Source organism: Athene noctua, chromosome 1, assembly GCF_965140245.1.
Source record: "Athene noctua chromosome 1, bAthNoc1.hap1.1, whole genome shotgun sequence".
Classification (NCBI taxonomy): Eukaryota; Metazoa; Chordata; class Aves; order Strigiformes; family Strigidae; genus Athene; species Athene noctua.
The window spans coordinates 66654711-66670284 of record NC_134037.1 but is presented as its reverse complement, the minus strand read 5'-3'; the positions used below and the strand labels follow the sequence as shown (position 1 = coordinate 66670284).

Genomic DNA, 15574 nt, shown 5'->3' with positions numbered 1-15574 from the left:
CAGCCTGGTTGGAAGCCTGAGCACAATTGCAATCAAACTGTTGTTAGATGGCCATTAGGAAATATGCATTTGTTTAATGTTGAGCTTGATGCCATACAAGCGATGGCTTCCTCATTGTCACAGTCCCATTGTCATATAATGTCTTTCTTTATTCTCGTTTGCATTAAAATTGTCCAAAAACTGGGCAAGAAGTTGACCATTTCAAATGCAAAGCGACTTACTGCAAGTTTTGGTACCTGCAGTGGTGAACATGATGAGTACTACCGATGTTGGGTAACGCTGGTCCGTCTACCTGGTGAGCAGAGAGGAGAAAGACGAGCTTCCACAGCCGGGAGGAGGGCAGGGCTTGTAAAGCCTAGCGAGAACCCAAAGCTTTTGCTGGGGTTACGTTTTGGGGCCACGATGGAGAAGCGGGTCCGGCCGCGGGGAGAGTGGCAGTCAGCAAGGGGTTAAGTGCTAGTCTGAGTGAGGGGAGGACGAGCGATGCGACCGGGGGTCGCGGGTCTGGCGGGGAGCCGGGCCAGGGCGACGGAGAGGAGCGGGGCCGGGCCAAGCCCGGCCCAGCCCGGCCCGGCCCAGCCCAGCCCAGCCCAACGCTTCCTCCTCGCCTCCCCGCCGGCCGCACCGGTCGGGGCCGCCGCCAGGCTTAGTCAGAGGAATGTGGGTGGGACTCCCTCCTCCCCCGGCGCCTTAAAAACCCGCTCGGACCCAGCCGCACGCAGTCTTCTGTCCCGGCGGCGCGTCCCCGCCACACCCCACCCCACCCGCGACGCTCGGTCTCGCCGGGCAAGGATGGTGGTGTGCGGCCTCGCGTGTTGGAGGTGCAGGTGGCTCCTGCCCCTGCTGCTGGGCCTGGCCATCATCATGGGCATCATCGCCCTGGCGGGCCGGGGGTGGCTGGAGTCGGAGTCGGAGCCCTACGTGCAGCAAGCGTCCCTGTGGGAGAGCTGCACGCGGGGCGAGGCGGACCTCAACTGGAACTGCGAGTCCCTCATGGACTACGGTAAGCGGGGAGCCCCCCGGGGGGCGCCGGCGCCGCCAGCGGTCTCCCCGCCTCCGGTGGGGAGCAGCGGCTCTCTGCGGTGGGGTTGCCCCTGCAGAAATGGTGTTTCGGGGCTTGAGCCAGCAAAGAAACGCGGGTCTAAGCTGCCTCAGAGCAATCTCTTCTGTCGGGGCAATGCTGGGAGGCCAGGGTGTTGGTGTTCTGGGTTTTTTAAAAAAACTTACTTCACACCCAGAGTCAGAGAGCCAACGCCCAAGTCCCTGCTCCGGTCTGCTATCTCTCAGCTGGCTGCAGGCCCGGCAGCCTCGCCTGGCACTAGCCAGCCCCCCTGCCTGTGCCTGCCCGTGGCCTCGCTGGTCCTATGGTGAGCGTGGAAGCCTTCATGCAGGGTGGCCTGTGCAGAGCCACACCTGGGCAATAGGAACGTGCTTGGTTCCTTCATCCGTGTCCTCCCCAGTCTGTCTGCCCGCCTGTCCTCCGGAGGAAGAGGAGCGCCTTAATTTAACCCTGCCTGGCCAAGGAGCGTGGCTATTAGAGTGTCTCCTGACCTGCAGCTTAAAATGGCCTGATGGGGGTCTGCAGGCAGACAAAAAAAACCCTTTTCTCTGGATACCTCTCTTGCACTGGGGCCTAAATCCGGGGATAATCACGTCTCTGTTTGAACTCGCTGAGCTGCTTCTGTATCTCTGGATCTTCATCACCAGCATAATATTCATACTGCATGCTCCCAGTTTCTGGGCTTTTTTGGGGACTTCTTTTTTTTTTTTTTTTTTTTTTTTTTTCCCCTAGAGCATGTGGGTCTGATTATATCTACTTTTCAAACAAAATAGTTCTGGACAAATAAGCAGACTTGCCTTGAGATTCTGGATAAGGGTACTTTGGGGACTGGGAAGCTGGAAGGGTGTGTTCCAGCTGGGACTGCTTCCCTGTGCAGATCCCATGCCGCCCGAGCACAGCAGGCTGGCTTCCCGAAGCTTTTCATTGCAACACTCGGGTGTAAACTCAATCCTGAATATACTGTAAGAGCAGTGGCTTCATTTCTCAGGTGATGACTGCAGGTTTTACTGTAGGTGGAAGAAATCTGGGTAGTGTGACAAAATTATCTGTCTCCCCATTAGAGAAGAAAATATAGTGCGGAGTTGCTGATATTTGCATTGCACAGGGAAGAAGTAGCTAATACAGTAGAGCTGCTGAAACTTGCTCTCTCCTATAGTGACACTGCTGTTCATGTCCCAGAGCACTGACGGGTGTGTGCTCTGAGTCAGCCCTGAGCATTGTGAGGCAAAAGGAACTTTCTGCTGTTTTTTTTTTTCTAGTTAACAAGCTGTCAGAGAAGACTAGTGTCCTTGACTTTGCTTATTTAAGCCTTGGCTTATTTAAACCAAAGCTTACTTAGATCCTTGGCTTATTTGTATCAGTGTGACTTTGCCTCTTCTCTAATTTTCATGACATCAATGCCACTGTCTACTCAACTGCTATTTGCATCTAGAGACAGGATGTAACATATGAGTTCAGTCTTGATTTATTTTGTTTTCTTTTTTCTATGCTAATGCAATTAGGCTTAAAATAGGTGAGAGCATTTACAAAGGAAAAAATGCCTAGGAGGCATTTACAGTACTGCTGCAGGAAAAGAAAAGTTAGTTAATTGAGGTGCATAACTTGCGTTTTGCATACAATAACTACTATACACTAACCATCCTGTGCCTCTCTTGATGAAATGAAAACTTTAGAGTGGATCCCCATTAATAGGAAGCTTCATTAGACAGTTTCTTAATTGATGTGTGCAATGTGTCAGAAGAGAAAAAACATCAGTCACATTTTAAACGGGGGAAAAGGGGCAAGAACAGAGAAAGATTTGCAAATAGGAGCGTCTCCTAAACTGCGTTGCCTCTTAATGCACATTTGCAAATGCCACATGAGAGGGAGGAAGGGAAGAGGGAAAAAGAATAGCATGTCACTTGGTTGGGAGGTGGGGAAGGGATTTTGTTTAAAGCTCTTTACTGGTTTGTGTCTGGGAAGGACCTGGCTGGCAGCATCTGTGTATTACCAAGATGTTGCAAGGCAGAGCTGCTGTACTGCATTATTGGATGATTCAAGATGACTTAGTCTGGACCACTGCAGGAATAAACTGTTGACTGTTTAAAACATATCGGTAAACCATCAGCTATGACAAGGATTGTTTGCGATGTGGTTACTTGGAGAGAGTGATTGTCTTTATAGTGATGAGGCTGTAAGTTAGGAGAAACATTTGTGGGTGGCTGTGTCCTCCTGGTTCTGAACGGCTGCTCCCAACGACTTTGCTTTGAATTATCACTGTAAAAGATGGGTGTGTATGTGTGCAGGAAAGGTGATCCCATAGAGGTTAACTCTTATATTCCTAACAGCCAGTTGGTATTCATTAAGTATACAACAGGCAACGTAGAAAAAGGGAAGCATTCATATGGATCCTTAGTAAGAGTCAGGAGGAAAAAAAGTAATCTAGAAGCAGGAACCCAGCCTTTGTGAATTGTGTTTCACTGCAACTGTGCCACTGTGTACATGGTCTGTAGAGGCATGGACTTTGATACCACAGATTACTGGTGAAGCTGAGTGCATGTGTTGACTTCACTGAGGGGCCAGGTAAATAAAGGGGGAATGTTACATGTACACTTATCTCTTCAGTATGCCTCTCTTCAGGCATGCTTCTGTCTGATTTACAATGCAAGGATTATTAGGGACAAATTTACTTAGTTTATAGTGTCAGCTAAATGCAGGCACTTGGAAGATGTTAATGGCAGAGGTGTAGCAGTTAGTGTCCCTGTCTACACCTGGAAAATATTTACTGCAACTTCCTAGTGAAAGCTCTCAGTGAGCAGGTGAGCCTGGCATCCCTGCCAGTGGGCTTTGCTGGCCCCTGGGCAGGTGCCCTTCCACGGCTAGCAACCTGCTGGCCTTAAAAGTTGGAAGTCTATAGGATTGTGCCTCTCCTGAGCTCCCAGCAGGGACAAGTGGCTGAAGCCAAGATTTTAGCAGTGGACTTTTATTTAATAGTTTGGTAGTATAGCAGTTGCTTTTCCTGCACTCCTAAAGCCTTACTAGTGCTGTGATTCCCAGTATTAATTTCCAGCCAGCCCTCCCAACAAACCTTTGATTCTGGGCTGCCCAGTACTCGTGGTGGGTATGCACATACCTTCCCCTTGCCAGTCATGCTACCATGGAAATTTGCACATTATGTGAGCAAGAAGCTATTACTGACAGTGCTCTCTTGTTCACAGTCCACTACTTTTTGTCAACAAAAGCAGATATTTTGGGGCGTTCTGTGGAACGAGGTCTCAAGGCTGAAGAATTGCTACTGGCATTTATATACAGAAAAATAACTACGGTATAAAAACATGCCTCATCTATGCATGTCATGGTAAAAAATTCTACCCTAAGATTCCAATTATTCACGAGCTAACAAACCGGTTTCTACTTTAAGTAAGTGAACAAAGATGAGAAAGGCTTGTTATTTCAATCCTGTAGCAGTTCATCTTCCTGCTAGACTATTTTACCAGTCCTTTTATACATTTCTAAAGGGAAATCTAGATTTAAATATACACTATAGAGCTTCCGTCTCCTCCCTGGTGAGGCTGAGGCACAGCCAAATAAAATGAGAAAACAAGTCTAACACTAAGACTCTGTTGCTTGATTTTTTTTTTCTTAATTTTGTGCTCATCATTAACTTTAAATAATCCCAACCCCTCCTAGTTATTTGCATGATAACATTTGCGTCTTAGTTCCTTTCCATAGCTTGATTAATGATGACTGCATAAGAAAACTCTTAAACCTTCCTAATAATTATAGACCTTCAGCCCTCAAACAGTTTGGTTTTTTTTTTAATGTTCTTTCAACACCATCTAATTGATAAATACTTTTCTGCTGATCAGACTATTCTTTGAGGCAAAGCCAACCTGGGAATGCTAATACCTCCAACTTTTTTTCTCTCCTATTCTTCTCCTTTCTTTTCATGCAGCCCCAAATTACTGTGGTGTTATTGTTTGATTCCGTAGAGAGACATCATATTTATGCCTATTTTGAGTAAGAAATACTCTCTCTGCCAAGTGAAGGTACTTGAGAATTTTCTGTTTTTATGGAAAACTTCAATTCTGGCTAAATGTCTTGTGATTACAAGTTACTTCTGAGCTCAGATCAGCTAGAAACTGGGGCTGCTCTGTCTTTCTGTGAGACTGAGCAGGTCTCTCCAGCTCTTCAAGCAGCAAACAGTGGGTGTAAACCCACACCTCTCCCCTCTTGGGAGCCATAGGCAGAAGATCTTGCGGGTGGAGACAGAGCTGTGTGCCTGTGGGGGCTCAGTCAGCTCTGGAGAGGCTCTGGGATGAAAAGGAGCTAGGAAAGCCAGATTTGATAGGTACGGGGATGGGGGGGATCCTGCAAGGAGAAACAGCAATTTCAGTTGGAGCCCTGGAGCAGCCCCTCTGCTGAAAGCTCTCTCCCTGTTGGTGGGGGTGGCAGTGGTTTGTGTGCAAAAGGAGTGTTGCCAGGGCTGCACCTACACTTGGAAAGGTGCAGCCTCCCACCCCAACCTCTTCCATCAGTCACCTATTAGATGAGTTCCAGTTAATCTTTTGAGATTTCTCTTACATTGTGTATATATAAAAGTCCAGAGCTTTTCGTTGTTCTTCCTGTGACTCCTGCTGGTGTTCACATGGCAGACTGGCCATTCTGTGGCTGTTGTTTAGCCCAGCCCAGAGTAGATTCAGTGCTGTGGCCAGCATCTTGGTCTTGTCAGTATCAACCTGCTGATAACTGCTGCTGGATAATCCAGCAGGAGGAGAGGAAGGTACAGGTTCACCAGCACTGAGCTCTGTCACATGTGAGCACAAAACCCACTTAATTTCATAACGTTGGTGCCTACTACTGCCCTGTTTCTGAAGACCTGAAACAAAGCTGGGCTTGATATTGGTCTTCCTGACAAGACATCTCCCACAGCTGTGTGTTGTCATTTTCATATTGCCGGAGACACGATGATAAATCACTGTGAGCCAAGATGGGGCTGAACTGTAGCCAAAAGCCTGTTACACTTGTAAAGTAAGGACTGAGGATATGGAAATAGCAGAGAGCACTGGGGGCTTTTTGGCTTGTATCTCTTCCAGTCATGTCTGTGTTGCACCAAACCTCAAGGTGTCTAGCCTGCAAGTGCATCTGAGTTTGCAACCTAAATTTTATCAGACAGATACCAGACTTGGCTTCCTACATTGTGCTAGCATATGTAATACATCTGAAAGGGGATGTGCTTTAATAACTAAGAGTTCCTTCTTGTTGGTGATTTTTTTTTAGGGCAAATATCAATAAATAGTACTGCTAGGTCGTTTAGTCTGAATGACTTTTCCTGGGCTGGCTGTGCTATGTTAAATATCCCTTTATTTTAGTTATCCCTAAATAAATCTTCTTGTGGAGGCGATACCCAGTACCTGCATTAGGTCAGAGAATATTTTATATGGAAAGATTTTATCAGACCACTGATGTCACTTTAGACACTCATTGGGTGTCCTCCCTACCTCCTGACCCTGCAGCATTCTCTTAGTGAAGGGGTATGAAACATGCACAACTGGCTGAAGGAGAACTAATTAAAATAGTTTTTGCTGTCTCTAGTAGCTCCAAGAAAGGAGAGGGGAAAGCAAACCCTTTTCCTTAACCTTTCTATGCCAGCATGACTCTCTTCAGGTGGTGGTTGTGGTTGGGGGGGTGGTGGTTTGGCCAAGATCTGGCTGATGGATGGCTGCTGTATTTCACTTTTGGAATTAGGGAGAAAGAAACCAGTTCAGACAATTCTAATGAAAATAGCTGTAAGTGCTTTGCTTTCAGGGAGTAAATTGGTGTACATCGTAGAGGTGTCTGAGTTTTACTGCATTCTCTGTCTCAAATTACTAGTTTTTCCCCACATGCAACTAGTAGAGTACATGAGTTAAGGTAGAGGATTTTTAACTCTTTAGGAAAAGGTTCTCTCTTACTTTTTCCTCTTAGTTTTTGCACAGAAGGAATGGAGACTATGTTGAAAGCAGGGTGTCTCCAGAGTTGCTTTCAGCCATGTTGGAACAGACAGCTCTGATGAAAGAGGTTTTCTTGGAAAATGTTTTGACCTAGACAGACTCACTGCTGTCTTTATTCCTACGTTAGAGGGAGCTCAGGATCTGGCCCTACCTCTGTCTGAATGTGTGAAAGTAGAGACCCATGTTATGCAGATGTGGGAAGTGAGCTGTGATGACAGCTGATGGGAAAACAAAGCAGTAGCCAGTATGGTTTAGCCCATGTGGGCAGGTGTCCTGCCTCCAGGGCAGGAACACCTTTGCTTGTGGTTGTTTGCATTGGGCTCACCTGAACTCCTGCTTGGTTTCTAAAGACTATGGGGTCTGGCCATAAAGAGCGCCTTGTCACAAGCCCGTGTTACTGCAAAAGCGGACTTGCTGGCTGTTTTTCTTGGAGGTTTTCTTACCTTTGTTGCCCCTGCTCTAGCCTGTGGTGGGTGAGTTCTGGGTGCTGGTGCTGCTCTGCTGGGATAAGGCTACTTGCTTGATGTCTGAGCCTCTCCAGCCTGCAGTTTCTTGATCCTAAGAATCTGCCCCACCTCATTCCATCAAATGTCAGAGTAATGACTCTTCCACTCTAACTCAGATTCTGCTGTTTCTACTCCATCTGCTACAGTATAGCTGTTTCTAAATTTTTTCAGCTGTGAATAGATGTTTATCTTCAAGAGCTTTCTCTTTGTGATCTCTCACTTCAGCTATTCCAAATCTATTTCTTTTTGGTCATGCTAATTTTGCTCCACATGCCTTATTCTTGTCATAAACAGTCAAGAAGCTGTATGCTGACAGCACTATTATTTCACAGCAGTTATCTCCTGTGGTGACACCCTCTTGTCTGCTCTCATACTTCCCCATGCATAGAAGTAGTTTTGTAAACTTGCATGTCAAACAGGAATGTTAATGATAAAGTACATTCTCAGTGGTTGTGTACCCTGTCTGCTCAGATGTCTGTGGGTCTCTTACAGATACGGAGTTTGGAGGTGTTATGTCTGTTACCGCTATATCCCTCTTTTCAGCAGGACAAGTTAGCGAGCAGGGAGTTCTGTGCTGTTCCACCAATGATGGGGCCTCTTTGGTCTGCAGCTGTGCGTTTTGGAAGCATCCAGTATTGCTTTGGCATAGGGCATGCTTCTTACAGTAAAGGATTTGAATGAAAAATTATTAAAGGAAAACAAAGATCTGCAATGACATACAGTTCAGTGAATTGCTGTGTGTAACAACTTTCTTGTTTTCTCTTCAAGGGTGGGGGAGAGCAGCAGCTGCCACATACCTTGTTGGCTTTGTGATCCTGGTCATCTGTTTTGCCCTTGCAGTCATTGCATTCTCAATCGAGATACTTCGCTTCAACTTTGTGCGAGGAATTGGAGGCTTGCTCTTTGTTGTTGGTAAGGCTGGGCACAAAGACAAGGTTATTCAGTGTAAAACAGTCATCAGCAGAAAAACATGCTAGATGGAGCCTCCCTTATGAAATAAGCTGTCTTTGGTTTATGACTCATTTTCATGGGGAACAAGGAAAGGTTGATTTATGCTCTGAAAGGATAATGGTTAGGGAAACTCCAGTGGCCTTTGTCAGTTGCACTTTCCCAAAAGCATTGTATGGGGGCAACCAACAGCTTTGACCCTGCATGTCACATGCTAAGAGTTAGGAGCTTGAGAGTGCCAGGTGCTTCCCGTCTTCCCCGAAGGGAGGAGGAGTGACAGGGTTATGGTACAAGTGGGAGGTAACTGGCTCCACAGGGATCATGGTGCCTGTCTGTTGGACAGAGCTAGTCATGGCACGTGGGTATGTGCGTTAGCAACCTGGCAATGTCAGCTGTAGCTGCTGCAGTCGGATAGGTGTGGGGATCTGCCTTGGCCGAAGTCGCGTATCTAAGAATTCAGATTTGATCGTAGGACTGAAGCTAATCCTAAAAGGGTATGCAGTTATCTCCAGCTACCTTTTTAGTGGGGAACATAATACATTCATTGTCATTTACTCCTGATTTTCTTTCTTTCTCTCCAGCTGCATTCCAGATCATAGGCTTGGTCATCTACCCAGTGAAATTCACAGAAGAAATTCCACTGACAGGAGATAATATGTTTAGCTGGGCCTATGGTTTTGGTTGGGCCAGCACTGTTGTTGTAATAGGTTGTGCTTTCTTCTTCTGCTGCCTCCCCAACTGGGAAGATGAAGTCCTGGGAAACATCAAGCCTACCTATTACTACTCCTCCCCAGAGAGAGCACCATACTTGAATTGAAACATTAAATCCAAGTACAATCAACTGTCAAAACAACAGAGGAGCACCTCCAATGTAAAATCGGTGCATCTGTAGGAGACTGAAAAAGCCTACCTTATTTCTCCAGAGTATTTCTTACCAGACCTGGCAATAAATTAGTAAAAACATTAGCATCCTTAAGCAAATAGCTTTTACCAAAAGTATTATTTCCATATTCTCATGTTGAGTCTGTTTGGGTGGTTTACTTGCTCCTTCCCCTCCCAACTAATTGAGTCATCCTTATTTTATTCAAACATTTACTTATGAATAAAGATGTAGTGTTTCAAGTGTAGAAAGGAACAGAGATTTTAAACAACCCATTAGAGGGACCTGCAAGTTATTTTGTTTTTACCTATGACAAAATTGCTGTAAATGGAACTAGAAGAAAAAAAACCCAAACCTTCCAAAGAATGCTTTTTCTTCCACCAAAGTCAGTCCCAAGGAAGGAACTTCCCTGAGACTATCACAGTTACATGCTGCCTAAGAACCTCTTCTCATTCCTGTTACTGGACTGTTGTTGACTATTAGCTATTTGAATTAAAGGGGGAAAATAACAAAAAAATTATTTTCCACCAATTGGTGCTGTTGGATAGAGATCTTCTCTAAAGCATGGAGCTGGCATGTATAACTGACTAATGTAATACTTATTGGTGTTTTTATGGCCACTGCAGGACTTATGATGGAGCCACATATAGTTTAATATACATTGTCACAGAGAATCAATAAACTTTCAGCTGTTAAGCTACATATATTTTTACATGGCATTTGAGGGATGCTGATTTAGAAAATACCTTTGAGTAGAAACATACACTGTTCTTTATGACTGCCTTTTTAAAACTGCAATGTTTTACTTAGCAGCTGTGCTTTGGAGGGAAATCTTAGCATAAGGTGTTGAAAACCTCCAAAAGTTTCTGAAGTGCACTGTAGGTACTCCAGAGTTTAATAAACTTGGGGATGCTTTGTGAGTCACTAGGGATAACATGTAAAAACAGAAAAGCAGTTCTGTGAGCAATCTACATATGCAGACTTCATACAGACACATGTCTTGGAGTAATCTGTCTGGCTCATAGCTTGTGTTTCTGGAGTCAGTGATTTCCAGTAAGTGTTCCAGTGAAGCAGAGCTGTGTCTGTATTGATCATGGACCTGAAGCAGCTTACAGCAGATTTAATTATGGTCTATAATCTTTGTCAGAGCTTTCTTCATTGGGGAACAAGAAGCAAAAGGCTCATTTGTTGAGCTCCTTTTCCAGCTATGGGGGAAGTAGCTCTAACAGACAGATTTCTGAGGTGAGTACACATAGGGTGGAAAGCAAATATTACATGTTACTTGGATTTATTTCTTACTGTTGTGAACCCAATACTTAGGAGAGTGTAAGTGTGTGTGGGTATATGTATTCATGCACATGTACAGAATAGAACTTACAAAGCATTAAGCAGCATACTGTAAAGCTGAAGTCATTTAGAACTAAGCTTTTTCAGTGCTTAATATTTCTTGTATTATATATTGTATAGCTTTCTGTTTTGTAACACCTTTTTAAATTTGGTAATTCTATATATTGTGTGTGATCCTGTTTTGGAAAGGATGAGTGACTTCTGAAGGTCCCTTCCAGGCCTGTATTCTATAACTTTACAGAGTGTAAACATGTGCAGACTTCAGAACTATGTTACAAGCTCAGTTGTGGCATATATAGTCAACTGTATTTATGATCTTGCTGAAGGAGAAAATCCTGACAAATGTGTCTCTTTTTTTTTCTTCTCCTTTTCTGTACAGTACTAGCTAGTGGGAAATGCTGTGTGGACTTACCTGCATCATGAGTAATGATAGTACCTACTTTATAGTGAGTTCAGGACACAGCAGAGTCTGGCAGGTCTTTGCACAGCTTAAGCTGAGAAGGAGAAAAGATGTAAGAAAATGGACACCCTTCCTAATGAGAGGGAGGATGGTATGGTAATAGGGTTTAGCATAACTTTTTTTGTATGTTTTTTTATAAGCATTGTCATAACTTGTCAAAAAAGCACAAATGTAAAATAAATTTGACTGAATATACTGGGAGGGGTAGAAGTATAATCAGCATGTTGCACAATTAAGGTGTTTGGGAGAAAGCTATTGAAAATAGTCATTAATTACTCTCAAGTGATACTAATGTATGTGGCACTCCTTTCAAATGTGGTGGCTTAATTAAAACTGTTTTAACTGATGGTTGTAGAAGCCTGGTGGTGTTTGTGGTTCATGGATTCATTTCATAAACTGAAGCAAATAGCCATTCTTTCCTTCTCTTAATGTAAACATCAGTATCAGGTGTTGGGTTAATAAAATGAAGTTAAAGACCTCATGCCCAGGAGGCAAAAACTTCATTTTCCAGTCAAATAAGCTTGAGTATACACTGCAAAGCATGTCTGTGTGCTTTCATTGGAAGTGCCAGGCATAGAAAGCTCTTTGCTAAGCCGGCACCTATTAAATGCATCACAACTCTATAAACATTTTAAGTACATAGCAGTCTACAGGAGGTCTCAAATGTGGGAAGTCTGTCTGTTTTTTTATCAAAACTGTGACAAGCATCTTTCCTATACTGCAGAAGAAATTTAAGTAGTGAGAAAAAGATGGAGTACTTGCCTGCTCTTTTCAGTGGAAGACTGTGATTAGAAACCTTCCCATTTCTAACCTCAGATTATGCATGGCCTGCGTATAGCCCTGTGCTAGTGGCATTCTGTTACCTGAACAACTCTTCCTCTGTGTTTTTTAGAGACTAAATCTCCCATCAGCTGCTGCTGTGTTAAACCAGCCTGTGGCTTCTGATTTCTGGAAAGACAGGTTCACTGTTCTGAGTTTTTTAGCTGGCCTCTTCCTTAAATGTCTTAGCTTTAAAACACTTACCAGCCTGGATTTGGTTGGCTTGCATGGGTTTTGTTGTTCCCCCCCCCCCCCCCCCCCTCCTTTATTTAAACACACAATTAAGGAAAATATTTTTGTTCCTTTAGATTTTTTTTTCCTGAACACTTTTAAGATAATGGGAGGGTTTGTATAATGCCCATTTTTTGGACATGAAGAACATTTATATTCTTGTTTACCTACCAGTGTGTATTCAGCTGCAGCCTAAATCTCTGTTCACTAAAATCCACTGAACAACTCCAGCGAACTTCAGGCTGCAGGGTAGCTCCTAACCCAACCCTGGAGAACAGAGAGCCATTCAGGAGAATCTGAGCACACTTGTCTAATCTCAGGGGGAGTTAGGAGCAATCAAAAATGTGCATGATGGGGTGCTAGGGAAGGCTAATTGACCTGAATGGGGTGATTAATGCTTAAATCTCATGGATATGGGAAACAGCTGCCACGGCCCACTGGAGTTTTGTATTTTTAGTTGATGCAACAAGTGACTAATTTTTTAGACAATTCCTTGGCAAGGCAGAATTCTTAAGAAATATTCACCTGGCCTTTACATCCTGCATCTAAGGACTTCTGGACCTAGAATATGCATACATAAATCAAGACAGTGAAGTAGCAGGTCATTCCAAGTACTTTTTTGGGGAAGGAGTATTGTTACAGTGATAACACTATAGAAACAAAACCACCCCCGTGCTAAAAGGAAAGGTTACACACAAAAAAAGAGTTGCCGAGATCATTGAGCACTTGTGAATTAACAATGAGCCAACATATATATCGATGGAAACCAAAATGCTGTAGGAGATGCACAACAGCTGAAAGAGCTGAGGTACTGTCCCACAACGCAGTGCAGTGGAGGTTGCTGGCAATAAGGAAGAGCATCCTGAAAAAACAGGATTTTCAGTGCCAGTAGGTGTAGCTGCACAGATTTTAAAATTAACTTGGGAGATGATACTCACAACCAGAATAAAGTATAATAAAATCTGGAGGATATGTTTGCCTAAAATAGTGATGCTGAGTTTCTGAATGTGACTCCTGTAACATGTGCCCGTACAGGCGTAGCGAAATCCGCATGCAGTGAGTTCATAGAACTTGGGATACATCAGCATTACTGCACGTGTGCAGCAGTTTATATGTGTAGATCCAACTGACCAAGAATGTGTCAATTTTGCTGCACCTGTGCAGTGTATTTATAAGATAGGTCAGATGCATCCACGGTGCAGGTCTGTGCTGTACAGTAAGCAGTCTTTTGTCTGAGATTTCCTGGTGTCCAAAGGTGTGAGTCAAGCTGTTCCAGCTATGGAGCTTGACATCCAGAAATTCCAGGCAAAAAGCCAATGCCCTCTGTTGCATTTAAGGTGATGAATTAATTTGGTAAGAGATGAATCCCCTTGCGTTCTAGCCAGTCCTCAGAGATTAGAGGGGCTAGGGGTGGCTGGACTTATCTAATAGGCATGACAATTAGAGCTGTAACTATAGGTCTGACCCGGATGCACGAACAGCCCATATGCGGTAGGTCTGGTTGCGTTCAAGAGAAGCAGTCAGATTCATGAACAGTACAGTTTATTTTTATGCAACATCTACAGATTGAGATTGCCTATGATAGATGCACAAACTGCAGGTTGGCTATATAGCACTACACAAAAGAAAACCAATTGCAATCATATATATTTAATTTCCAGGTAATCACTCGCTGTAGCTGAGGGTTCAAAACTTACCGAAAGGTGTCCCTTCTGGGGAGAAGGGGGGGGGCAAGGTACACATACCCGTCGATCTGTCCCTCCATTTTGGTGTCGGATTATCGTCCCTCCAAGTTAGATACAAACTCAGGGTAATATTTATCTTTGCATGTATGTGTGAGTGGGTGGGACTGTAGTCAAGCCATTATCTTTTGAGTAAGGACACAGTACATTCTGTGGTGTGAGGGGAACAGGTGGTTTTTGTGGGAAAAAAGGGAGGATGAGAAATAAGGTCAGCTTGGAGCAAGAGGTGTGCTGGGTTTTTGTGGGAAAAAAAAGGGAGGATGATAAACAAGGCCAGCAGGCTACTGCAGAAATCATCCCTTGAGAGAACGGGGTAGAGCAGGAGATAAATCTGTCCTTGAGATAAGCGAAAGAATGGGACTGCGTGGCCTACACCTCGCTTCGCATTCTTTCTTGGGGCCATGACAAGCACAAATCACTGGACCACTATCCTGTCCTGTGCTTGCTCTGGGCACCCTGTGTCAAGGAAATCTGTTTTACAGATTTCTCACTGTTTTGCTTTTCTCACGCTTCCAACACTTAACACTCTCAAATTCTGTCTCTATAAAATGATATTTAAATTACTTGGGAGTTGTCAGAATAATCCAAAGTGGTTTTGATTATGATTTTTGACTAGCTAAATTTAATAAGGGTGAATTTATCATAAAGACTGTAGCAGAAAATTTGCAGGCATATCTACAGCTTTAAACTATTTAAAAAAAAAAAAAGTATGATAAACAATATGCATTGTATAATGTAATTAATAAATAAAAATATTTCCATGAATTATATACCTCATGGGTTCATCTTTGCAGGATTGGATAAATATTTACTAGAAGGATTGGTGTGACTGCTCCTTTTTATTTATTTATGAGAATGTGGGCAACACATAGTATTTTCCATGGAGATCTTTGTGAATACAGAATATTTTATAACTATTAAAAATTGCTAAGTGTCAAGGGGACACATTGGAAATCAGTGTTCACTGAGTTTGAGAGGGCCCAGAAAGGTTTGGAGTGAGCACTCACATGAAACTCTGAGCCTAAAAGCCAGCTAACTCCTGTCCTCCAGTGTGCTGCCCTGGGAAATGATCACGGATTAAAGCACATTAGTTGACTGTCATGGTCTTGAATACACATGGAGGCATATAATTGGGGTGAGCTGACATGTGGCCATTATGATCCCTTTTTAGTAAATAGCCTGTTTTTAAGTTCTTTTTATGTTAGCAGTCCCATAGGACAAGAAATAAACAGAATTTATCATGAAAAAAGACTTCACCTGAATCATGCTAATTGAAAATTAATTTCTATTCTGATTTGCAATAGAAAGACAAAACAACTCGCAAAATATAACTCAGGAAAATCATAATTGGCATTTGGTATCAAGACAATAAGAAAAGTTGAAAATGTTGATAATAGACCATCATTTTCATTTCATCCCACTTCCCAAATCAATTCCATGTCAAACATTTAAAACCGCAGAGGTCATTTCCATATAACATTTTAGTTTCAGTGCAACCCTACTTTTGACTGGAGAATCTCAAAGTGAAAATTCATGGCTGAAACTCTTTAAAGATATGCTTGGTATGCATGTCTTATCTGCAAATCTCAAAGTGCTTAAAGAAGTAGCT

At 43.5% G+C, this 15574-nt stretch overlaps 1 protein-coding gene across 1 annotated transcript; it reads left to right on the top strand.

The window, feature by feature from the left end:
• The first annotated feature begins 702 nt into the window (after positions 1-702).
• LOC141969013 (p53 apoptosis effector related to PMP-22-like) lies at positions 703-11698 on the top strand. Its single transcript, XM_074924350.1, has 3 exons — positions 703-1003; positions 8307-8450; positions 9068-11698. The coding sequence occupies exons 1-3, from the start codon at positions 793-795 to the stop codon at positions 9301-9303; spliced, it is 591 nt and encodes a 196-aa protein (XP_074780451.1). The 5' UTR covers positions 703-792; the 3' UTR covers positions 9304-11698.
• The last annotated feature ends 3876 nt before the right edge of the window (positions 11699-15574 follow it).

Coding starts and splice junctions, on each gene's coding strand:
- LOC141969013 (XM_074924350.1), top strand. CDS start 793: ATGGTGGTGTGCGGCCTCGCGTGTTGGAGGTGCAGGTGGCTCCTGCCC. Junction 1,004..8,306: donor CGAGTCCCTCATGGACTACG/GTAAGCGGGGAG, acceptor TTTCTCTTCAAG/GGTGGGGGAGAGCAGCAGCT. Junction 8,451..9,067: donor AGGCTTGCTCTTTGTTGTTG/GTAAGGCTGGGC, acceptor CTTTCTCTCCAG/CTGCATTCCAGATCATAGGC.